The sequence below is a fragment of the Zootoca vivipara genome, chromosome 13 (genome assembly GCF_965207765.1).
Source record: "Zootoca vivipara chromosome 13, rZooViv2.hap1.1, whole genome shotgun sequence".
Classification (NCBI taxonomy): Eukaryota; Metazoa; Chordata; class Lepidosauria; order Squamata; family Lacertidae; genus Zootoca; species Zootoca vivipara.
This window is the reverse complement of record NC_142596.1, coordinates 34,672,173-34,697,948: the sequence shown is the minus strand read 5'-3', so window position 1 is coordinate 34,697,948 and position 25,776 is coordinate 34,672,173. Positions and strand designations below refer to the sequence as shown.

The 25,776-nt window shown below is 49.0% G+C and overlaps 1 protein-coding gene across 1 annotated transcript in view; it reads right to left on the bottom strand.

The window, feature by feature from the left end:
• Nucleotides 1–25,776, bottom strand: part of SEPTIN12 (septin 12) — a 72,360-nt gene that overhangs the window by 22,257 nt on the left and 24,327 nt on the right. The window contains exon 4 of the mRNA XM_035131210.3: nt 2,931–3,119. Within this exon, the coding sequence (XP_034987101.3) occupies nt 2,931–3,119 (189 nt within the window). The remainder of the gene's footprint in view (nt 1–2,930; nt 3,120–25,776) is intronic.

The following is a 25,776-nucleotide window of genomic DNA, read 5'->3' as shown; positions in this document are numbered from 1 at the left end:
GGGGATTTATCTGACATCTTGCGTGCTGCAGCATTTGCTCGGAACTTCTTCTTCTTTTTAAAAAAATCTTATCCCCATAATCCTCCCGGCTTTCTTCCCTCGAGGATGTTTCAGGCCCCAAACAAAATCATTCTTCTTATTTGGGATTTGCTTTTTTGGCATCTCCGCACTGGCCTCTGGCTTTTGATCTGGAAATATTTATTGCTGAGCGCATCGCAGGGTTGTGGCGGAGGGTGTGTGTGTGTGTGTGTGTGCCTTTGGAGGAGCGCTCTGGACAAAGCCTTTGTCTGCATGGAGGCCAAGGAGAAGAAATTCCAGGAGGCTGGATGGTGGGAAAGGGCATGAGGTTGCTAGGAAAGAGTTAGAGGGTTTGCACGGCAGGCATGGAGTCCCAGAAAATACACAAAAGGCCTCAGAGCGTCTCCCCCCTCCCCACTAACCCAAAGGATGCTGCAGAACGCCAGCTGCAATGCTAAAGGTAGTTCAAAGCTTCCATATTTGAGGGTAGCGACTCATGGCCTCTGGGGTAGCACAGTGAAAGGGACAAGCAACTTGTATGAAAGGGAGCCTGACTATGCCCTCTCCAGATCCCGCCCTCCACCCATTTTTAGTGAGTGTATTCTGCAACAAGCCACTTACACAATAATAATGATAGATTTATACTGGGCCGTGGGGTGTTAGGGGAGGGGTAGTACCTCTGGTGGGCGACACGTTGTGCTCCTCCTGGGGTAGTCCGTCCACCTTTGGTCACCCCACGCAGCACTTAGCTCTCACTTGTGGCTCCTAGAATCTGTCAGCATGTGACAGCGGCCAGACCCTGGGAGACAGCTTTGACTGGCTGGCCAAACTAGGAGAGGGTAGCCAATGGGGCTCAACCTTGCGGGACATCTTTGGGAGAAGAAAAGGCCCAGGAGTACACCCTGCACAAATCCAGAGCAGAGTGCCTAAGATGGTTGACCGATGCCCTGTACGCCTCATCCCGGCAACTCCTGCAGCCAAATTGCTGCCAAAGGTATTGCTCTGCTTTCCTTTGGACGACATCCGCAAGGCCAAAAGGGAGCCCAGGATAGTCACTTTGGTGCTGCAAATGCAAAGTTCGACTTCACCCCCGGAGGCACACTCCATTGTCTTTCAAGATAGACGGATGCCAACAAAAAAAAATTATTGTACACATTACAGTGCATTGTAAGACTCAGAGCAAGTGCACATTTTTAAGGAGGGCTGTGTTCTGGTTCACATACCTTTTCGGAATGTGCAAATTAGGTGGGTTCACCTTGAAATGCGAACTGAATCAAATTTCTTCTGCTCCCTATTCCCAGACAGAGCCCACCCCTTTTTTATCCTTCCCCTGGCTTTCTCCCAAACGCTGGTCTTTTCTTCATACATCCTTTCAAACATGAGCTCAGCTTTACAGCTGCAGGCGCTTGGCCTGCCCTTTGCCCAGTTGCATCTCCAGGGACGCCAAATTCTGCCGTGTCAACAGATTTGCTGGGGAGGCCTGGAGACGGTGACCATGACGTGGGCAGAGGAGAAAGACGGTGCCTCTATTTCCTTGCCCACGCTTCCCCCTGCTAAGGGGAAACTACCAGCGAACTCGGCCTCCTGAGCTCTCGACACCTGCGATGCTCTAAAAGCCTTCCAAGGGAGGAAGTTCACAACACAGCCTTCATCCTGGCGTCAAGAGAGGGTTGGCTGTGGGTCCTGTGTTGTGGAGCACAGCCCTCTATTTGAAGGCCTCCTGAAATGCTGCCTGGTCCTAGTCTGCCTTAAAGATCAGGCACCTTAAAGATCAGGAAGGGAAAGGGCAGCAGAAGCCTTGATGTCGCTTATCCACAGCAAGTATCTGGACCACAGACCGAGCAATTGCAAAGGTTCCCTGATCACAGTCTTCCCTGCTAGGATGAGATGCATTGCATTTCTATTTAAAGGGTGATCATTATCCCAAGCCAGAATTAAGATTGCCGGAAGAAATATCAACAACCTCAGATATGCTGATGACACAACCTTGATGGCAGAAAGTGAGGAGGAATTAGAGAACCTTTTAATGAGGGTGAAAGAGGAGAGCGCAAAATATGGTCTGAAGCTCAACATCAAAAAAATTAAGATCATGGCCACTGGTCCCATCACCTCCTGGCAAATAGAAGGGGAAGAAATGGAGGCAGTGAGAGATTTTACTTTCTTGGGTTCCATGATCACTGCAGATGGTGACAGCAGTCACGAAATTAAAAGGCGCCTGCTTCTTGGGAGAAAAGCAATGGCAAACCTAGACAGCATCTTAAAAAGCAGAGACATCACCTTGCCGACAAAGGTCCATATAGTGAAAGCTATGGTTTTCCCAGTAGTAATGTATGGAAGTGAGAGCTGGACCATAAAGAAGGCTGGTCACCGAAGAATTGATGCTTTTGAATTATGGTGCTGGAGGAGACTCTTGAGAGTCCCATGGGCTCCAATACTTTGGCCACCTCATGAGAAGAGAAGACTCCCTGGAAAAGACCCTGATGTTGGGAAAGATGGAGGGCACAAGGAGAAGGGGACGACAGAGGACGAGATGGTTGGACAGTGTTCTCGAAGCTACGAACATGAGTTTGACCAAACTGCGGGAGGCAGTGGAAGACAGGAGTGCCTGGCGTGCTTTGGTCCATGGGGTCACGAAGAGTCGGACACGACTAAACGACTAAACAACAACAATTATTTCTAAATATGCACCTCTCTCTCTCTCTCTCTCTCTCTCTCTCTCTCTCTCTCTCTCTGTGTGTGTGTGTGTGTGTGTGTGTGTGTGTGTGTGTGTGTTTTAAAGACTTCCAGAGTACAGGAAGGCTCTTCTAAGGAGAACGAAGCTCTGGTATGATGTATCTCTAGGAATTAACCCCCACGCCAGGCCTTCCCATCTGACAAAGCCTGAGGGTGGCCCCATAGCACCCACTACTCACCTACAACCATGATGTTGAATTCGAAGCCGGTCTTCATGGTCTTGATCCGCATCTGGTCCATCACGGCCTCGATCCCCACATAGCCAAAGAGCTTCTGGTCTCCTGTGCTAACGGAAGGGCCATCCCGGGATAGCTGCTCTCGTGCTGGCTGCTCCTCCATGCTCCTCCGCTGAGGCTCAGGGCTACTCTCTGAAAGCGGAAGAGAGAAGGGAAACCTGAACCAGATACTACAGGTGGGACAGGAGTTCCTCCACGCGACTTACTCTTCCCCGTTGCCCTGCTGTACTTCTGCGAATGAGGATTGTGCGCAGAACAGAAAGTCAGTTTAACTGACCAAATTGCTTTATTTCTCTCAGTCCCTCAAAACAGGGGGGTCCATGAGCCACCAGTGGTCTGTGAGCTTCATTCAGGCAGTCCACATCAAATATTCGTATTGATTTGTAACTGTATTCCAAATTCTTTCTTTTATTTCCTATATTGTATTTTATTGCACTACAACACAAATTGGAATACAATGCAAGAAACAAAAGAAGCAGCATGGGTACAATTAAACATCGCACACACACATTGCAGGCAAATAATAAAGAGGCCTGCCAAGACCGCCTGCAATTTTCTAGTGGTCCGTATGTGTGCAGGCGCATGTGTGAGGTGTTTGGGAACCACTGTCCGAAAAGAAGCTGGGGTGCAGCTTTCAAGGAGACAGAAAGCCCAACGCTCTTCCTATGTTCACCTACGGAACTCAGGGCCACAATATGAGGTGATGGCTGCCAGCTGAAATGCTGTTCAAAGGGATTCGAATTCACGGAGGAGGAGGAGGAGGTTGAGGCTACATGTTGATGGCTACTGGACACAATGGCAATAGGGAACCTCCATGTTCAGGGCTAGTCTATCTCTGGATACTCTCTAGTTGGGAGGAACAGCTGGAGAAGGCCTTCTTGCCCTTCTCATGCGCTTTCCAAAGGCTTCAGGTTGGCAAGCATAGGAATCAGGGGTGCTGGACTTTGGTCTGTATTTCTCACTCTCTCGTAACACTCGTGGACATCCAACGAAGCTACATGTTAGAAGATTGAGGACAGGCGAAAGAAAGTCCTTCACGGAACATGTACTGATGGCCACCAACTTGGATGGCTTTAAAAGAGGATTGCACAAATTCAGGGAGGGGAAAGCTACCAAGAGCTACCAGCTTCTGCTCCATGGACAGAGGCAAAAATTCTTCTTAATACTAGTTGCTGGAAATCACAGGAGGGGAGAGGACTCCTGTACTCAGATCTTGCTTGAGAGTTTCCCACAGGCCACGCTGGGTGGCCACGCTGAGAACAGGATGTTGGACTAGATGGACAATGGCCTGATCCAACAGGTTCTCCTTATGTTCTTTCCCCACCACCTCCAATACTTACGTTTGCATGAGACCCGAGGAGAGAGAGCAAATCGTGTTTCAGTTCCACTGATTTCAATGTGTCTACTCTGAGTAGGCCTAGAATTGGAAGCAGTCCCCCTGCTTCTTTTATCTCACTTCCACAGAACCTCCAAAACTACCAGGGGAACTTTGCAAGGAAGGGATCTCTATTTGCCCCTAGCCATGGGGTGGGGGAAAAGGCCTTGAGGCCATCTGACAACTGCACTGCAGCAGGGCCTCAACCGCAGCCAAGGTCACAGAGTCGCAACTGTTCTGGAGTTGGAAAGGGCCACAGGGGTCACCTAGTCCACCCTCCAGCAATGCAGGAACCTTTTGCCCAACGTGGGGCTCGAACCCACAACCCTAAGAGTCTCATGCTCTACTGACTGAGCTAGAGCGGACATAGTACTAAACCCATCTAGTTTAGTACTGTCTACACTGACTGGCAGAAGCTCTCCAGGACTACTGCACAGACTTGGCATAGGCAAACTCGGCCCTCCAGATGTTTTGGGACTACAACTCCCATCATCCCTAGCTAACAAGACCAGTGGTCAGGGATGATGGGAGTTGTAGTCCCAAAACATCTGGAGGGCCGAGTTTGCCTATGTCTGCCATAGACGGAACCTGGGGCCACTGCATGCAAAATAAAAACACTGCCACTGTGCTTCTCTCTAGCAACATAGGAAGCTGCCTTATACTGAGTCAGATCAATAGTCTATCTAGCTCAGTACTGTCTCTACACTGACTGGCAGTGGCTCTCCAAAGTTAAAGGCAGGGACGTCTTCTAGCCCTGCCAGGAGCCCCTAGGGATCGAAACTGGGACCTTCAGCAGATGCTTGACCATGCAGTGGTGACAATCTTCGCTCTGCTGAGTCAGACCTTTGTCACAACTAGCTCAATGTTGGTTATGCTGGCCACCCTCCAACCTTTTCAGGCCCACTTTTAGCCCCAAACGTGCATATGGCGAGCCAATTCTTAATTGCTTACCATATCGTTGCACAGCGGTAGTGCAGCTCTTGCGACCCAGTACAGTGGATTCTGACTCACCAGCTGGAGACCAATGGCCTGCCCTGACAGGCTGTGCTCCAGTCCCACCCCAGGATTTCAGGAAGGGGTCTGACTCCGTCCTACCTGGCGATGCCGGGGATTAAGCCAGGGACCTTTGCATGCAAAGCAGATTCTCTCCCACACAACCGCAACCCTTCCCTTTGCAGAGTCAAATCCCTGGTCCATCTAAGCCTACACAAGCCGGCGGCAGGAATCCAGGGTTACAGGCAGAACTCGCTCTCTCCCAGTCCTACCTGGAGACACCGGGGATTGAACCTGGGACCTTCCGCATGCAAGGCCGGTGCTCTCCCACTGAGCTAGGGCCCTTCCCCTGCAGCATGCTCATTGGGAAAGCGGCCCAAAAGGGGAAGCGGAGGAAGACACACGGCTCTACAACTTCCCTGGCAACGGCAGACCCTGGGGCTCGGAAGAGAAGCTCAGCAAACAGATTGAAATACGCAGCCAGGAGGTGTCAGTGGTTGGGGGGGAATCTCCACAGGGCTGTGCTGGGGGCTGGAAGTAAGCCGCGGGGTTTGGGAGCTCTGCCAGCAGAGATTTCCCCCACCCCACCCCTCCAGGATCACAGAGAGCTCTCCAGACAAGCAGTCCTGCACCCTTTATGGGGAAGACACAACTCCAGCTGCAAATATAAAGCTACACGCAGATATATGGGAAATGGGGGGGGGAGCCACTGGCCCAGGGGCAGAACACGGCCCTTGGTGACCCTCTCTCTGGCCCTTGGGACTCTTCCCACACTCCTTTCCTCCTGGCTGCACCCTTTGGTGGTCTTACTTTATGCCCTCCTTCGGTCTTTATGTTTGCCTGGGAAATGTGTCCTTGCCAGGATGGAGGACAGAGAGGGAGCATTCCCTCCAACATGTTGAAGGGGAAAACCAGGATGCCATCTTCCTGTTTTTCTCGCGAGAGCATGGCAACACATTTTGGGTGCCACGACCTTGTGCAATTCCGCACTGCAATTCCGCCTCAGAAAAAGTGCTTTTTTCCCCAGGGGGAAATCACGTGAGATCGCAGCGTCTCAAATGGCTGCCGGCGGGCTCTCACAAGGAAAAATGGGGTGTCCCATTTTTACCGGGACAGTTGAAGGGTGTGAGGGAGGTGAGAGTACGTGTAGAAACCAGCCTGCTGTAAAAAAAAAAAGGTAGAATTCGCATTTGTGACTCTGGCTCCTTTTGCCTCTGGCCTCATGCACCACCAGCAGCACATGGCCCTCAGAAGGTTGCTGGAAAGGGAACGTGGCCCTCTGGCTGAAAAAGCTTCCCTGCCCCTAGCCTAGGCCCTGAGATCGTGCGGAGCGTGAGATGGCATTTCTCAGCAAAGCTCACAGGATGGGTGGGAGGGGAAGAAGGAACTGAAGAAAGGAACACGCTGCTTCGCCCTGAAATCTGCACAGCAATTAAAGCAGGGCAATATTTGGGCCAAACTTCTAGGGATGTCGCAAATTTGTCACTAGACTGTCACCAGTGGCAGCTGGGGGGACGACCCATTTAGATCAGGGCTGTGAGGCTGGAGTAGGGTGGGTTTAACCCTTTCCCCTCTGTACTGACTCCCTGATTTAAATGCAGCTGCTATTAATATTGTACCTGTCTTTTGGCCCTTTCTATAGCTGCTTCAGGGGGATGATTCAAAGTTGGGAAAACAGCACTGGGGGGGAGGAGTTAGGTCCTCTCTACCCCAGCAAATGGCACTGATCCCCACCCCTCCCCGCTCCTCTAGCTCCTTTCAATGGAAGTAAAAAAAAACTGTTGCAAGTGCCAATCATCAAACTCCCACATCACATGCATTGAAGACCGGATAGCTCAGTTGGGGTGCTGATAACGCGCAGGCTGCAGGTTCGATTCTGGTATGGGACAGCTGCATATTCCTGCATTGCAGGGGGTTGGACTAGATGATCCTCAGGGTCCCTTCCAACTCTATGATTCTAAGTAGTACTGAACTCTGCCCCTTTCGGAACCCCGCCCCCTATGTCACCATTCTAGGGTCCTGATCTAGACTGGGTTCCTCTCGCTTAGAAATTTATTGGGGGGGGGGGAGAAGCAGAAGCAGCTTGCACTGCAAAGATGATGCGTAGTTTGGCCTCAAAGTGGTCTGAGCCCCCGTTGCCATACATGTGTGCTCATGGGGTGTGTGACCTTGCAGCCGCTGTTCACGTGGAAAAGACAAAGCGGAAGAGAGGCATTTGTAATGCAGATGAGCATTCTTGGCCAATCGGAGGCTTTGCATTTGCACAACAACCCAGATTATGCACTTGCATTCGCAGGCAGGTGTAGGGCCCCCTCCCACCTGCTAACTCTCCCCATTCAACAAACACACACATAGCATCACAGAGGAATTAAGCTTCTGAATTCATGTCCCTGGGAACCAAAAGCAGACACATCATCGTTGCACTTATATCCTGCTTTTGAGTTTCCCGAAGGCTTTTGGTTGTCCACTGGGAGAAGAGGATGCTGGAATAGATGGGTCTTTGGCCTGATCCATCCAGCAGGGCTCTTCACAAATTCAGCACAACTTCTGACATCCTCAGGAAAGATCGCTCTTTTCCCTCTCCAATAGACAATGCTGAAATCCCCCCCCCTCCCACCACCTTACTCTGCAAACAGAGGCTGCCTTGCATGTCTCAAGCAGGGTGTGTCTTAAGAAAACTCAGCATAACCATTTCCCTTAAGAAAAAAAAATTAACCGAGTTTAATCTTGCAACAGAATAGTTACAACTCAAACATATTGAGCAACACTGGATGGGTGGTTAAGAGCTGGGAGGGCAGAGCGCAGGAGAAGGTCCCTGTTTCAATCCATGGCATCTCCTATTGGAAGGATCCTGTGATTCAAAGGACGAGAGGTGCCCCATAGGCCACTCTCTAACACACACACACACGCCCTGCTCCCTTGGTCATGAGGTGGTGAATGGAGGGGTCACCTTCTCCTTCCTTGAAAAGGACACAGAGCTGAAGGAGGAAGTTGGGAGGGTGACACTCTGATGTGCATTTCAAAGACTCACGCCCCATCCTTTTCCTCCACACTTTCCAGGCACAGGTCTTCGCTTTAAAGCTTTGCGTATAAACAATTTTCTTTCTTTCTTTCTTTCTTTCTTTCTTTCTTTCTTTCTTTCTTTCTTTCTTTCTTTCTTTCTTTCTTTCTCCTGGTGCATTCCCTGCGTTTTACAGCTAAATTGGAGCAAATGGCAACCCACAGAAAATTCAGTTACTGACTGCTCCAATTCTGCAGCAAAACACAGGTGGGTTTTTTCAGGGGGAAACTCCCCCAAAAACACCCTGCTTAGACACAGAGCTTTAAAGCACAGAACTGTGCCTAGAAATGAGGCACAAAGGGAAGTGTGGGTGAGCTCTCAGATAAATTCTGCTGGATCCACCTGTAACCACCAAGACCTCTTGGAAAAGTTAAGTGTGTGCACACTAGGGTGATGACTTTTTCATTTTCCCCCCTCAAAAATTATTTCCTGTAGCACAAATGGATGAACTTTTGCCTATCAATGACTAAAATGAGGTACATTCCATTGAAATATTTAAAAAGGTTACGCACAAACCGTTTTTAATTTTTTTTGTATGCCGTTTTACCATTTCATAAAATTGTATTAACAATTCTATATATATATCGTATCAAATTTGGACACAACACCACATTCCACAATGGGGAGTGTTCTTAGCAACATAGGGTATACAAATGTCACACCTGCGCAAGGTGAAAGCCCCTTTTTGGGACCTCAAAACTCAGCCAGCAGACCCTGCCGGGCATGCTGGGAAAAGAACCTACAGGAGAGGTAGCAAAACATCGTCCTCTATACTGTTACTGCAGCTAAAAAAAAGCTTCCTTGTGTGTTTGATGACCCTATACTGTATAATGTTGTAGATATGTGACTCTAAAGCATGGGTTCAATTTTATATCTGCTTACAGTGACTTCAAAAATGGTCAAAGAACTGATAAATAATTTTTTTAAAAAATCATTTGGTGCGTGAGGTTTTTTTTAATCAAATCTCTTTGAAAGTAAGATTTTATCTAATCTTTAATGAAAGCTCATCAAATTATGATACAGGGAAATGAGGTTGTAAAAAGTCATCACCCTAGTGCAGGGGTTCCCAACAAAATTTTCTCGAGGACCCCTCATCGAGCTGCTATTGTGACAATTCCTAATCCTAAAATTAAAAAGTGAGAGCCAAATTAAGAGTCTTTTTATAAGAGTCCAGGGAGGAGGGAGGGGAATGGAGAAGACAGGGTACCTGCACAGTAGCGCACAAATGAAGCCGACGCGCGCAAAGCATCTTGGGGAGGTGAGCGTTAGTAGAATGTGCGCGCTGCCTCTTTGCAAAACAGTAGTGTTTGTAAAGCGCCACCTAACGGCATACAGCAGAACTACTGCCTCATCTAATTCTAGTTTTGCGCTAGACTCTGCTCATGCAGGAAGCGGCCAAAACAAAAAATCTGTTATCATACGAAATATATTTAATATATTTTTTATTCTAATAGCATCTTGCGGACCCCTCTGGCATAGCTCGCGGACCCCTGGGGGTCCGCGGACCACCTGTTGGGAACCACTGCCCTAGTGCATACACACTCTCTCTGTGGGGTGGGCAAAGGAAAGGGACAAGAGGGGGGGGTGCCCATGGCACTTCCTCAAAAATCCAAATGTGCCCATGAGCCTAAAAGGGCTGGCAACCCCTGAGGCAGCTGACTTTGGAGAGTTGCTATCAGTCAAAGGAGTCAGCACTGTTCTAGGTGGACCAGAGGCCTGCTTCAGAAGAGTGTTCAGACAACCCCACTGCACAAAGGGATGGGACTTTATATACTGACATATGTACCTAGATTGGAGCAGGGTGCCCCACCCTCTTGCATGGCAGAGGTACATGTCTACGGTGGTCTTGACCACTGTCATCAACTGTCCGGCTTCCCAAGAACACATTTAGCATTACATATAATTTGGCACTTCCGGAGACTCAAGGGGGTGTCTGAAGCCTTGAAAACTCTCACCCTGGACAACGTGAGCATAAGCTAATACCCACGCACACAAAAATATCTACAAAGGGAAAACAATTATATCAAATGTTCTTATGTCTTATGACATAAGAAGAGCACGCTGGATCAAGCCAATGGCCCATCCAGTCCAGCAGCCTGTTCTCACAGTGGTAATTTCCTTTGGGAAATCCCAGCAGAACCTGAGCACAAGAGTACTATCCCCTTCTGTGGTTTCTGGCAACCGGTATTAATTTATAACTGGTACATGGCTCAGTTGGTTAGAGCATGGTGCTGATAGTGCCAAGGTTGTAGGTTCGATCCCCCTATGGGATAGATGCATATTCCTGTATTAGATGATCCGCAGGCTCCATTCCAACTCTACAATTCTATGATTCTGTGGTGTTAACTATCCAGTTGTTTACCAGGATCTGGTCCCAGAAAAACCAGGACTGCTGCCAGTCAACCACGGCAATTGCAACACGCGCTATTTTCCCTTGAAGGCTCGCCTGCTATTATTCCTTATACTCCACGTATGGAAGTGCAAACAGTCTGAATCAACAGACTGTCCTTCTCGCCAACTTCCAGCAGGACAGGCGCTAGTTCAACTCCTCACCCGCCACCCGCTTGGCCCTTTCGGCTGGTTTCCACAGCAGCAGACGACCCAGGCCGAATCCAGTCAGTCCGGTTGTGCACAGCGGGAAGAAAATCATTCAGCAAGAATGAAAACACGCAGGCACACACACACACACAGAGAGCATGACTCCGTAGCCAAGTGGAGATGGCAGGGAGCCCTCAAGCTGTCAGCCCCTTGAAGCTTTTCCACAAACAACGGCAAAGTTCCAGGGGGAAAGGGACCTCTCACACCAACAGCAGCTGGTGCCTGGGGAGGAGGAGGAAGCTTGCCAGAGCTTCGTCATCTCAAAGAAAGAAGGAAAGAGAGGAGAAGGCTTGGTTCTTCTTTTACGGTTTCTGCCCAGAAAGCCTTGCCCCTTAATCCCAGACACGTGTGGCGGTTGCTTGTGGCCACTTAGTGGGAAACGAACGAAATCCTGCACCCACCAAAAAGTTCATGCAACTTTTGCCAAGACTGTGTATGCACTAGGTGTGGAAGGGTCTGCCCATTTCGGGTCTCCCTGTTTCTCATTGCAACCCCCATTTCTCGACATTTCTGCACCAATCTGCAAATCTTTCTTTAAAGAAAGTCCTTGTGAAAGTTCATCAGCATTTCAGGGCAGATTTCTCTCCCAATATGCATTTTTGACTGATGACTGTAAGCCATTTCTCCTAATGTAAGGCATCCTTCTGTGCCGTTTTCACTAATATGTGTGTTTTTATGCACAATTTCTCCATACGTATGCATTTATTTTTTGTAAAGATGGGTTGGCTGTGCACTGTGAAATTCAAAGAACTGCAGATTTCAAAGGATGGCTGTGCTTCAGTTCTCACATTGTTTCAGAAAGTCACCTTTATAATAATAATATAATAATAATATTTTATTATTTATATCCCACCCATCTGGCCGGGTCCTCCCCGCCACTCTGGGCGGCTTCCAACACACATTAAAATACATTAAAATATCACAGATTAAAAGCTTCTCTAAACAGGGCTGCCTTTAGGTATTTTCTAAATGTCAGGTAGTTGTTTATCTCTCTGACCTCTGATGGAAGGGCGTTCCACAGGGCAGGTGCCACTAGCGAAAAGGCCCTCTGTCTGGTTCCCTGCAGCTTTGCTTCTCGCAGCAAGGGAACCGCCAGAAGGCCCTCAGTGCTGGATCTCAGTGTCCGGGCTGAACAATGGGGGGTGGAGATGTCCTTTAAATGCAAACTGAAGCCATATTCTCACCCCTTCTTTAGTACATACAGTACAGTTAAAGCATCTTATTTCCCCCAAAGAATCCTGGGAGCTGTAGTTTAAGAGTACTGGGAACTGTAGTTTTGTGAGGGGTAAACTACAGTTACTGTGGTTATTGGGGGTGGAGTCACATGCTTTAAATGTATAGTGTGTATACAGTAAAAACTTTGGGCATAGAGAGGCAGCGACTGGTCCCAGGGGGCGGTATGAATGCAGGCAAAAGCATTGCAGTTTCCATGTGCCTAAGTCTGGTCCGTTCCTGGATGGGATAACTTCCATGATGGAAGAAAGGTAGGGAATAAATGCAATAAAATAATAACAATACTGTTCTCACATTTGGACAGTAAGATACATTTCAGCATTGCAAAAATGAGATTTTTCTAGACTCTCTCTCTCTCTCACTCACACACACACACACTCCATCTTCCAAGGAATCAGAAGATGTTTTCACATTTCAGGGACAAAGATGGTGAGAGCTTATTACACTGATCCTGGTCTGACTGCGCTGGCTACCAATTAGTTTCTGGGCCCAATTCAAAGTGCTGGTTTTGACCTATAAAGCCTTAAATGGCTCAGGGCCACCTCTTTCCCTTTGAACCTACCTGGACCCTGAGATCATCGTCTGAGGCCCTCCTTTGTGTGTCTCCTCCTCGAGAGGTTCGGAGGGTGGCAACATGAGAATGGGCCTTCTCTGCAGTGGCTCCCCGTCTGTGGAATGCTCTCCCCTGGGAAGTTTGCTTGGCGCCTTCATTATACACCTTTAGGCACCAGGCGAAAACGTTCCTTTTTCACCAGGCCTTTGGTTGATTTGATTGACATCCTATGCCCTTTTAAAATGTGGTGGGTTTTTTTGGGGGGGGTGGCGGGTTATTAGGTTGTTGCTTTTATTTTTATTTGTGGTTTTATCTTTTGATTTTGTTCTGTGAACTGCCCTGAGACTTCTGGGTATGGGGCGGTATATAAAATCAATTGATAATGATAATGATAGTAAGCAAAAGGGACTCAAGGAGGGCCCAGAGCATGATCCAATAGGGTTCATCTTGTGTTCCATAAACAACCAGGGCTGACCTGCTCAGGTTCCACTTTCTTAGGGAAATCCAAATATCAGTTTCCCAGCAACAGCAGCTACAAGCCCAGAAGTGAAACAAGGAAGTTTCCCCCCAGAGACTTTGGGCACTGCTACTGCTGTTTTTATTTTACTGTTCCCATATTTAAAAATTACGTATATAAAACCACCAAGCACATAACAAAAACAAGGAACAAAGCACAGCAGCGGAAATGCAAAGCAGCTGCCATTTCCTTGCGCCCTGATCCTGACAGTGTGTTTAAACTTGTGGGTGTGGATTTGTAGACCGACAGCATTCCCACCTGGCTTGCAGGTGTCTGGCCTGGGAGGATGCCAACTGCCTGCAAAAGCACTAGAAAGAGCCAGGTAAAGTGGACACTCGGAAGCCCTTATGGCTAAGGCAGGCACCCCCAAACTGCGGCCCTCCAGATGTTTTGGCCTACAGCTCCCATGATCCCTAGCTAACAGGACCAGTGGTTGGGGAAGATGGGAATTGTAGTCCAAAACATCTGGTGGGCCGAAGTTTGGGGATGCCTGGGCTAAGGGGTCAGCAATCGGGAGCCTGGGAGCTGAATCTAGCCACTGAAGGCTGCTGTCTCGCCTTCCCACAGCTCCTTGAGCTGTTGGCCCAGGGTGATAAGGAGAGGGTGGCACAGACACAGGAGTGTGAATGCTAAGAGGGTGCGATGCTCTCTTGCTCTTGCTGATGCACAACCACTTCATTTCCCGCCTCCCCCCCCCCTCCATCCTCATTAGCCTATTTGCAGTGGAAGGCTGCATAACTTTGGTGGAGATCATTCCTGAGGTTAGTTCCCATACTGCTGCAACGACATATGAAGAAAGGAACCACATGGTTGGGGCCAATGGTAACATTCTCACTCAGGCCAGGTGTCAGGTACCATTTGTATGGGAAGGAACCATGTCACTGGCACAGTCCAATCGGTGCTCTTCCCCTGCACTGGCATAGGAAATACCCCTGCCCAGTCCCATAGTTGCTCCTACGCTTTGACGAGTTGCCCCAAGCATTTCCACCACATCCTGCCCCAAAGGAAGGTTGTGGGCTTGACTTTTGCAGCTCCAAGAACTGTTCTGCCTTTTAAGAAAAATGCAACCCAATGGATCAAAAGGGATGGAGCAACACATCGCCTCCCCCCCCCCCCGGGAAAGATTGCCATGCTTGGGGACATGGCAGAGGTATATAAAATCATTCACAGTGTGGAGAAAGTGCATAGGGAGATGATTTTCTCCCTTTCTGAACTCGGGGACACCGAATGGAGCTGGAGGTTGGAAAATTCAGGACCAGGCAGCCTTTCAGAGGATGCCTTCGAACAGAGGACCATCGTCTGCAAAGCAGGGCATGTTTTATGCCTGCTTCAGGTAAAGGCGACCTAGCCTGCTTTAAAGATCAGGAGCCCTAAGAAGAAAAGACTGGGTGGAGAAAGCAGACATAAGTAGGTAAGGAGAGCCTCGCTGCAGCATCAGGCTAACAGCCCATCTAGTCTAGCATCTTGCACACAGTGGCCAACAAAATGGGTGGGAAACCGGCAGGCAAGACCCGAGGGCAACAGCAACTCTCCCCACTTGTAATCCCAAGCAACTGGTATTCCGAAACTGAGAGAGCGCACAGGGTGAACAGCAGGCTGAGCAGGTTACTTGAACCCCCTGCCCATACCCTTCCTCACTAAGTTGAGATATATTTTATTTCTGGTCAAATTGTAAATGAAAATATAGTAAGTATTTCTAAATTTGCATCTATCTCTATAGATGAGCACATGCATATTTCACTGTCCTCCTTTGTCCTCTTTTTCAACAACAAATAGAATGAATGAACATGCACGGAATCCTCCTCATGCCCTATGCAGTTAGCTGATGTCAGCACCCCTCAGATATGTAATGGCCCCCTCCCCAAACTTTCATTTTTATTCCGCCATTCAGGTCACACTGCCTTGGCAAGCTTGGAAGGCTCTGAAAACAGGGTGGGGAAACCCATGGCTCTTTCATAGGTTCTGGAACTACAACTCCCATCATGCTGACTGTTGGGAGTTGTAGTCCAGTGACATCTGGAGCACCACAGGTTCATCACCCCTTCTCTAAAATGTATGAATATGCAATAGCAACCTGTGCACAAACAACAACATCTAAGAGGTTTCTGCCCTGACTACAGCAAAATTCAGTCAAAGACAGACTTGAACGGAAAAGCCCATAGCTAAGTGGAAAAACACCTGCTTTGCATGCAGAAGGTCCTAGGTTCACTCCCAGGCATCTCCAGGCAGGGCTGGAAGAGACTCCTGTCTGAAACCAAGGAATGCTGCTGCCAGTCAGTGTAGACAATATTAAGCGAGGTGGACCACTGGTTTGATTCAGTATAAGACAGCTTCCTAAGTTCCAAATGACAGATTTGGAAGAGTTGTCCAGAACTATGCACCTGCCCAGTGCCAACAGTCTCTCCTGCCTCAGATGCCACCACCTGTTTCCTTCTGGTGAGGACATGAGGCCTGCCTTCGTCTTGGCTGCCATTCCGTAATGGCAGCTTAGTAGAACTTCCTGGCTTGTGGCTCACCTGCGATGCTGCCAACTGTAAGGGCCAAAACAGCTACCCTAGCAGCTAATCTGGCACTCTTGGTGTCTGAGCTGTGTCACCTGCCCAGGATCTGTGTACTCACCTGTGCTGTAAAGAGGGGGTCCAACTCTTGCCAGGAAGGATGGGGTGGGAGCTGGAGGTACTTGGGCTGGTCCAAGAATTGCCCTGGCAACACTGGAATTCTCTGCTATGGGAGGGCCAAGAACGTCAACTGCCTCAGGAATTCCTAACTGAAGGAGAAGAGGCTCCTGTGCCCAAGACTCAAGACTCAGGGTACACTTAGACGTGGGGAATATTTCTTTTGTTTTCTTGATTATAATGCAAGCACTTCTGTCCTGTTTTCCAACAATCCTTTCACACGGCCACTGTCTGACCAATAAACTGGCAGGACACACTCAATTTCATTCACGCCAAGTGTGTGTAGTGTAGCACAACGACAAACTTCGCTGGACAACATTGCTACTCCCCATCCTTTCCACACGTCTGAGGCCCTTCTCCCATGAATTTCTCCCCCAATTTCGTCACTTCATACCTCCGATTTTCTGGGTTAAAGGGGTTGCAAATGGATTCCTCCCCGGAAGCAATTAACAAGGAAATGAGCACTAAGCTTCCATGAGATTTTCCGCTAGATTAAAGCAAGTGGCTTTCACTTTGTGCAAAAGCTCAAATATAATGCAGAAATTAAGCCTAAGAAATGCTGGGGAAACCGAATAAACTGTCACGGGGAGGCAAGCCTTATTCTCTCAGCATCCCTTTGGCTAACTATTCCTAAATGTGATTTACATGTGTAACATCACCAAGCCTATGAAGCCCACCAGTCATATGTTTTGTGGCCTGAAAGCCAAAGGAAACCGCCAGTTTTTGTAGCCAGAGGCAGCCAGCCAGTGAAGGATTGCTGTTGTTATCAACTATCAGTCAATTAAATGTTTTAACTACCTAGCACAGGGTAGGGTCTAGGCCAGGAGTGGGGAACATTTTTTTCCCATCCCAAGGGCCACATTCCTCTCTATGCAACTTTCTTAGGGGGGGCACATGCCAGTCATGGGTGGGGCCAGGTGCAAAAGTGGGTGGAGCAACAAATGCAAATCTTACCTTTGTGCAGTAGGCTAGCAAATTCCATGCACACTCGCACACCCCTATCCAGGCAAGCAGGAGCCATCATCACATTTAAAACCACCATGGTGTCATGGCTTCTTCCCCCAAAGAATTCTGGGAGCTGTAGTTTCTTAAGAGTGCCGAGAGTTATGAGGAGAACCCTCTAGTGGCCCCTTCCCAGAGCTACAGTTGGCAGAGTAGTTTATCAATCAATTCCTCTGTGAGAATTGTAGCTCTGCGAGGGGACTAGAGGTCTCCTAACAGCTTCCAGCAAACTTGAGCAAACTACAGCTCCCAGAATTCTTTGGGGGAAGCCATGGCTGTTTAAAGTGGTATCATAGCTGTTAAGTGTGCATTGAATGAGTGGGAAAGAACCATTTTAAACAGGGAGCGGACAAAATATTTGAAGGTAGGGTAGGGGATAGGGAACCTGTGCCCCTCCTCCGATGTTATTTTCTTTGAACTGGGGAGCATTCCATTCTAAAATTAAAAATCCCTCCATAAAGAAACTGGGGCGGCATAAACACCATATGTTTAAAGCACATTTACAGAACATCCCTGCCAACACAAAAGAATCCTGGGTATTGTAGATTGGTAGCGGTGCTGGGAACTATTGCTTTGGGAGGAGGTAAGCTACAATTCCCAAGATTCTTTTTTCGTATGCTTTCAATGTATGGTGCATACATACACTTGTACACTTCCTACACTTAGAAACCGTCCCCCTGACACACACATTTTGCATGTGGCTTGCAGAACGTCGCATCTCAAGATTCGGATCTGAAAGCGACAGGGTTCCAAGGCCACCTCCTCAGCCACCAACTCGCTGTGGGGTTTACAGCAAGTGGCTCTCTCCAAGCTTTTGTTTTCCAACTGCTCGAGGAGAGGAGCACCCTGCCACCTCGCTGTGCACACTAGCAAGGACAAAACAGAAACAGCAAAAAGCTCGCCCACGATCTAAAATAAAAAAGGACTATATAAATGATCTGCGTATGTGTGTGAGAGAGAAAGAAAGAGAGAACTGAAGACCTGTGACTGCCCAGCAGGAGAGAGAGATGGAGAAAAACACCACAGCTGAAAGAGAGGACTGGCTTTTCCAGAAGAGCTACACACCCACCCAGCCCTTGCACTGCCTGCAACATACTGATGGGGGAAGCGAGTTGCTCTGCAGCTTAAACCGTGATCACTGAAGGGGAAAGGATGTCCAGGGATGTGCGATGGCCTCTGTCAAGGCGCCTGCACCCTGGAACCAGAATACCACCCAAGAAACCCTTCTAGCTGGGCCTGAGTATCACGGTACATGCCGCATCCCTGCTTTCCGGTCCCCAAGGATGCTGGCAAGGACCGCACTGAGATGCTCACAAGGGCTTCACAAGTCCCATGACGGCTATGCGATTGCAGACACCCCCACCCCCTGGGAGGAGACCCATCTTGCCCCCCTGGAGCACCAAGCTGCCACCGAAAAAGCAGGGACCTTGGGAGACAAAGGAGAAGCAGGGATTTGTCCTCAAGCGCCTCGAGTTCTTTGTCTGCCAGGTTCCCAGCCCCCCAACCTGCCTTCCTTCACAGAGGCCCCTCCAAAAGCACATCCATTGCCCAGCTTCCTACCTCCTCTCTTATCAGCCCAGAAGTAGGGTGCAGGGACTCCAGCGAAGGGTCCCCCCTCTGCTCCCCAATTCCATAAGCAGAGCGCCCAGGATCTGCACCTCTTTTTCCTCCTCCTTTGCCTTCAGCTCCCAATCATCCTCATGCTTGTCAGAGCCAGAGAAGAAGGAGTCCCCTCCCCTCTGTCAGCTCCCCTATTGGGATCAAACAAGAGCGGGAGCCAGGCTGCCTGGAACACATGACCAGAATGGTAATCATCCTTCCTGCTCCCCCCCTCCCTCCCCTTTCCTGGGATCCCCGCTCTCATTCAAGGATAACAAGCCCTTGCAGGATGTCTGCCCGTTTGTGTGGGCATATAATTGGTGCAAGCCAGGCTGTCTCCTCGTTTGCATTTTGAAGAAAAGGGAAAGGAAAAGAATCAGCCCAGATGATCATTATGTTGTTCTCCGTTGCCCTGGCCCACTTTTAGGTGAAGAAAGGGGTAGGGGGGAGGGAGGTCTGCCCAAAAGCATTATGCGGGAGGTGCCATGGTTCACATTGCAATGTGCTTTGTGGCTCTCTTGTGCATGTGGTTGTTTTTTTAAAATAAATAAAAAAATCAAATGCATCTTATCCACTCTGTGCCTTTTTTTTTCCTTTTGGGGAAAAAATAAATAAACAATGAAAACACGATTGCAGAAAATCTGCAATCGTGCATGTTGAATAAGCTGGTTCTGCAACTGCATTTTATTCTTATTTCAAAACAATGAATCCCTTTTGTGTTTTGAATATTTTGTTGGGAGCTGCCCAGAGTGGGCTGGGGCAACCCAGTCAGATGGGCGGCATATAAATAATAAAACTATTATTACTACATAATCAGCCCTGAAATGAGATGGGAGGAGAACACCGGAAACACTGGATGGGAACAATTTGATGATGATGCTATAAAGATGACAATTCCAGAGTGGGGGGGGGGGAAGTATTGTCATAGTTCAAGGATCCAGCCAGCCAGAAATATTAAAGGGAAGGGGCAAAGCAGGGCCAGTGTGGAGCATGGTCTGGAGAGAGGATTTGTCACTGTACAGTATGTGTGGTGGGGAGAGTCCCGAGGGCCACATAGAGAGGTTTGGAGGACCACATTTGATCTCTGGAACTAAGCTCCCCGCCCCAGCCCTACACCTTATTGCAACTAAGCCAAAAATGTGCGTAATTGAAGCAAATCACCTATTATTCCCCTACCCAAACCTGCCTCCATTCCTCCTACCACACTTTGTCGTTTTCAGACTGAAGGCTCCTTGGGGCAGGGACCTGCCGTACCTGTCCTTTGTAGTGCCACGCACGTCGATGGTGCTGTGTAAATGAGACTAATCCTACTCCTGCTTCCTCCGGAGGCTGTGACAGGCCCACACCGCAGAAGCTGTGAGAGTGACTCTGGCAGCCACCTCTCGTGGCAATCTGTAGAGCTGGCTCCTCAGTGGGAGCCGAGAGTCGTCCCGAGAGGGAAATGCACCCAGGCTCTTTTTTTTTTCGCCCTTTCCGTGGGCAGGGCGCAAGTCACAAGGAGCTTCCTGCCTTGTGGTTTTTTTTTCCTATTGCGAGTGCTGAGCTGTATCTTGCTAGGAGAATGCGAGAACAGAGAGAACATAGGGGGGAAGGCTATCCATGGCAGCTAGCCACAATGGCTACATTTCACCTCCACTGTCAGAACCAGGATGCCTCTAAATGCCAGTTGCCGGGAGTCACAAGTGGGAAGAGCGCTGGCAGGCCCTTCTTGTGGTCTTATCATTGGGGCATCTAGTGGGGCATGTCAAGAACAGGGTGCTGGACTTGATAGGCTACTGGGTTGATCCAGCGGGCTCTTATTGCACCAAGTGGGTTTGCGCCTGCAGCAGAGGTTGGCGGGCAAATGCTAAGGGGGACAAAATTATGCATCATGCGGACATTGTGGACTGAGCAAAGTTTCTTTCTCCCTTGCTCATGATCCTGGAACCATAGCTGCCAAGTTTTCCCTTTTCTCACGAGGAAGCCTATTCAGCATAAGGGAAAATCCCTTTAAAAAAGGGATAACTTGGCAGCTATGCCTGGAATTCGGGGTCATCCAATGAAGCTGAATTCTGGAAGATTTGGCGAAAGGAAGAGCTTCTTCCCACATATGGAATTTGCTCCCACAAGAGGCAGTGATGGCCACTAACTTGGGTGGCTTTAAAAAGAGGATTGGACACATTCATCAGTGGCTCCTGAATGTTCTACCTCCACTCTTGGAGGCAGCAAGCCTCTGAATGCCAGTTGCAGGAAACCACAGGAGGGGAGAGTTCTGCTTCCCTCAAGTCCTGCCTGGGAGCTTCCTGTGTGCATCTCATTAGTCACAGGACGTTGGAGCCTGATCCTGCAAGAAACTTCTTATGCTCTCTTAGGCCCAATACCATGGACATCTGCGCATACCCATCAACTCCCGGATTGAAAAATCCAGAATCAGCAGCGGCGCGGCACCGGAAGTCGCTTCTACGCATGTCCAGACATGCGTAGAAGCGACTTCCGGTGCCGCTCTGCCCGATTTCCGGTGCCCTGACATGGGCAGAGCGGCACCCGAAATTGGTTCTGCGCATGTCCAGACATGCGCAGAAGGAGCCTCCCTGGCCAGCAGGAGCTGCTTTGAAAATCCGGGGGAATTACGGGATATTTCGCCATTCAGGACAACAGCGGGAAACAGCTTTAAAAATGGGGGTTTCCCACGAAAAATGGGAGACTTGGCAGCTATGCATCTGCGGAAGGCAATAAGTTGGGGGGGGGGTTCTGAGTAAACAATAATCTTCAGATTCCCAGCCTTAAAATATTTTAAAGAGTTAAGCTGTTAATGTTATTAGAACCTGACAGATGAGGCAAAATATGCAAGCACTCTCCTCAATTTTTGAATTTTTTTAAATGACAAAACAGCCTCCTCCCACTTCTCAATGCCTTTAGCCCATGAATGAAGTCAAAGCAACGGCTGACATTTAGGAAGGCAGACTTGGCCAACCCAGGTCAACCGCTGGGTGACCTCAGTTCACTCACTCTCTCGGCATTGCCTAGCCTACCTGGCATGGTTGTCATGAGGATAAAAATGGAAGGGGTGGCAACCATACAGGTAGATGACTGGAGCCTGGAGGACTGGCATTGACCTCAGGCATCACCCGGCCCTTTCCGCTCCCCGCTGAACACCTGGTTTCCTACCTTCCTTCATGCCATCTTCCCCACAGAGCTCCAACAGGACCATGTCCTTCATTCCTCAGACACCCTTGGGAAACCCTGTTCCTTCCTTGCGTCTGTTACTAAATCACCTCTGCTGCGGAGAGGAGGCTGCGGAGGTGAATCACAACACAGGTGTGACGCAACACGGTTGCTAGGAATCTCTGAGACCATGACCGGTTGTTCCTCTTAAAGGGAGACCGCCTGGCCCCAGGCCTTCCGGGTGTCTTTGGAGCAGACTTGGAAAGATATTGCGGCTCTGATTGTTTCCTCCTGGGTAACTCCCTTGGCATTAGGAATCTCCTCCACCTGAAGCTCCAGGCTGGGGCTGTTTATGTATGTCATTCATTAAATAATAAAAACAAAAAACCACAGAGACACGCTACACATTTAAAATGATGGATGTACTCAGGCAAGCTGTGTTGGATGCTGTGTGCACCTTAGAACTGTGTTTTTCACCCTTGGGTACCCAGATGTTGATGGACTCCAATTCTCAAGAGAATGTTATTCCCTCCCTGCGACAGTGTCCACACCATGCATTTAATCTCCCCCATCCCAGCAAATAATCCTGGGAATTGTAGTTTGTTTAGTGTACTGGGGATCGCAGTTCCGCGAAGGGTGAACTACAGTTCCCAGTGTGGAGCATGAGCTTTAAATATATAATGTTTACACAGCCTGAGAGTAATGAATGGAGGTGGAAAACAAAAACAAAAATTCAAGCTGGCCTACAAATAAAAAGTAAGCTTGTGGCATGCATGCAGCAACTTACAATAAAACTTTTTTTTTTTTTAAAAAAGAGTACTGTATTGTAATCAAATGGACAATAACATCCCCACATTCGATAATATTGACAAAAAAACAGAAGCCAATTATCTGAGCCAGAGGCATTTGGATTCTGCAGGTGAGTTAATAGGCTTGCTGGGATTCCGACGGGTTAGCGCAGGTGTTTAGGGACAGACGCAGGATTGAAGGGCTCTGCCTAGGCCAGGCATAGGCAACCTTGGCTCTCCAGATGTTTTGGAACTACAACTCCCATGATCCCTGACCACTGGCCCTGTTAGCTAGGGATCATGGGAGTTGTAGTTCCAAAACATCTGGAGAGCCAAGGTTGCCTATGCCTGGCCTAGGAGCTTCCACAAGCTGAGGGCAAAATCCACCAGCCTGTCAAGAATATAAATCTGCGTATGAACACATGAGTCATGCTCCTTTCCATTATCATTCCCAGGAATTTGCTGAGGCATATTGTTCCCAGGAAAGATGATTCATATCTATGTGAAATCCCACAGTGTGCATGCGGAACGAGTGTTGGTGCTGGGCGTCATTTCCTGATTTATCAAGCACCTGGGACAGTGCCTCCTCCCTTGCAGCAAAGGTGCTGATTACAGCACCAAAGCTTTTGGTTCTTGCTAAACTGTGATTGACAGGAAGTATCACCAGCACCTGAAGGGGGCGCGGCACCTGCCGAATCTGTAGGGTGGCAGAGTTTAACACGCACAGGGATTCTTCCGCAACAGAGAAGGGTGGTAGCTCAGTGATAAGAGCATCTGCTTTGCAGCCCTTAGTACCCTTGAAAAAAGAAGCAGCATTCTGCAGACCTCAGAATTGCCCCAAGCATGAAGACCCCTCCTCTTGTTCCTCGGTAACTCTGCTTTGGCTGCATTTCTGTTGGCACTCACTCAACCACTTGAGTTCACTATTAGTGGGATTGAGGTCAATGTGCTTTGAAGCTCTATGGGTTTTCCCCAACAACCAAGTACAGTATGCATTTTGGCCAGGTTAACCTTCCCAGGAGGCCTGAGGTGCCTGGTCAATTATGAAACACCTGCTTGGCATGGATAATCCCAAGCAGTAATGCCCAGAGGTGCCCACTGGGACTGGTAGGGTGGCAGGCAGGGAGCCCAACAGTAGGTGGCGCCAGAGCCAAAGACAGGCTAAGCCAACTAATTCTAACTTTGGTTACAGGTAGGTAGCCGTGTTGGTCTGGGTCGAAGTAAAATAAAAAAATTCCTTCAGTAGCACCTTAAAGACCAACTAAGTTTTTATTTTGGTATGAGCTTTCGTGTGCACGCACACTTCTTCAGATACGAACTAGATTCTAACTTTGTCCCCACCTTCCTCCTCCCTGCCGAGTTCTACAAGGGGCAACACTAAGGAGGAGGGGGAGGAGGATGGCAGGCAGTGTTGCCACTCCCTGGGCTGGATATTTGTAATAATAATAATAATAATAATAATAATAATAATAATAATAATAATAATAATAATAATAATTTATTTATACCCCTCCCATCTGGCTGGGTTTCCCCAGCCACTCTGGGCGGCTTCCAACAGAAAAATAAAACACAGTAATCTATTAAACATTAAAAGCCTCCCTAAACAGGGCTGCCTTCAGATGTCTTCTAAAAGTCTGGTAGTTGTTTTCCTCTTTGACATCTGTTGGGAGGGCGTTCCACAGGGCAGGCGCCACCACCGAGAAGGCCCTCTGCCTAGTTCCCTGCAACTTGGCTTGGCTTCTCACAACGAGGGAACCGCCAAAAGGCCCTCAGTGCTGGACCTCAGTGTCCGGGCAGAATGATGAAGGTGGAGACGCTCCTTCAGGTATACTGGACCGAGGCCATTTAGTAAGGAGGCCATTTGTAAGGAGGCAAGCAGGTGGGATCTGGCTGAGGGTAGACTGAGGTTGGTGGGGGCAGCGCCCCATTCACCCTCACAGTCCAGCCCCCACCCTGCTTTGTAAACGTTAACGTGGAAGGGTGGCTTATTTTAAACAAATATTTAGATGCTACCGTGTTTCTCATATTATAAGTCATGTCTTATATTAATTTTTTCCTGAAAAAAACACAGCATGGCTTATTTTCAAGGGATGTCTTATTTTTTTAATTAAGTACCGGTACCGGTATCTGTACAGACCACAGACCTGCTCCCACCGGGTCTTCGCGCGGGGAAGGCAGAGGCTGCAGCCGGGTCGTGGGGCTGCGCGCGCTGCGCGCTGAGGCTGCAGCCGGGTCCCGGGTGTCCGCGCGCAAAGGCTGCAGCCGGGTCCTGGGGCTGCGCGCTGAGGCTACAGCCAGGTCCCGGGTGTCCGCGCGCGGTGCGCAAAGGCTACAGCCGGGTTCTGGGGCTGCACGCGCTGCGCGCTGAGGCTGCAGCCAGGTCTCGGGGGTTAACGCGGCAGCAGCAACCCTTCTTTGCCACAGACCTTCTTCCACCACCCGGTACGGCTTATTTTCGAGGTATGCCTTATATTTTTCCACCTCAGGAAAATCCTGCCATGCCTTATTTTGTAGGGATGCCTTAAAATATGAGAAACACGGTAGGCACTTGGCATTTCTTGGGTTGTGCTCAGCTGTAGGATAGCTCAGATGGAAGAGCATGAGACTCTTTATCTCAGGGTTGTGGGTTCAAGGCCCACGTTGGGCAAAACCTTCATGCATTGCAGGGGGTTGGACTAGAAGGCCCTTGTGGTCCCTTCAAACTCTACAATCCTCAGGGAAGATATCTGACTCCAAGCTTTAGTTAAACAAATGGTAGGAGGGGTGCGGTGGGGGAATCAGCGAACTCAGGGCTGGGGTTCCACTCCTCTTCTACCTGCCTGCCAGCTCCTGCGTGGAAAGGGAAGCCCAATCAAGAGGCGGGTTATTAAAAGCATAACCACAATGAAGTAGAAACAGCTGGGCCGTGCCAGTGTGCCCACATTAAAAGGCAACTTATTAAGAGAGGACGTCGCAGGTTAATGGTCCCCTGCAGACAGGGAGTAATTGGAGATGGTTTGTTTCCCAAGCAGCCAAGGAATAATCCCAGGGCTGTGCTCAATTAACAAAGATTTAATCACTGATGCAGGCTTAATCAGAGCGCTCCCCACAGAAGGCCATAATAGGCTTATGGGGATGCTTTGCTGAGACATTCTTTCTCGCTGTCTGTCTCCCTCAGAGACACAAGGAAGCCAAGAGCACAATTCCCTGGGTTGTGTTTACGGGCTCCTGCTTTCCCTCCACTTCCAAGGTTTAGTCCAGTATTATTCAAA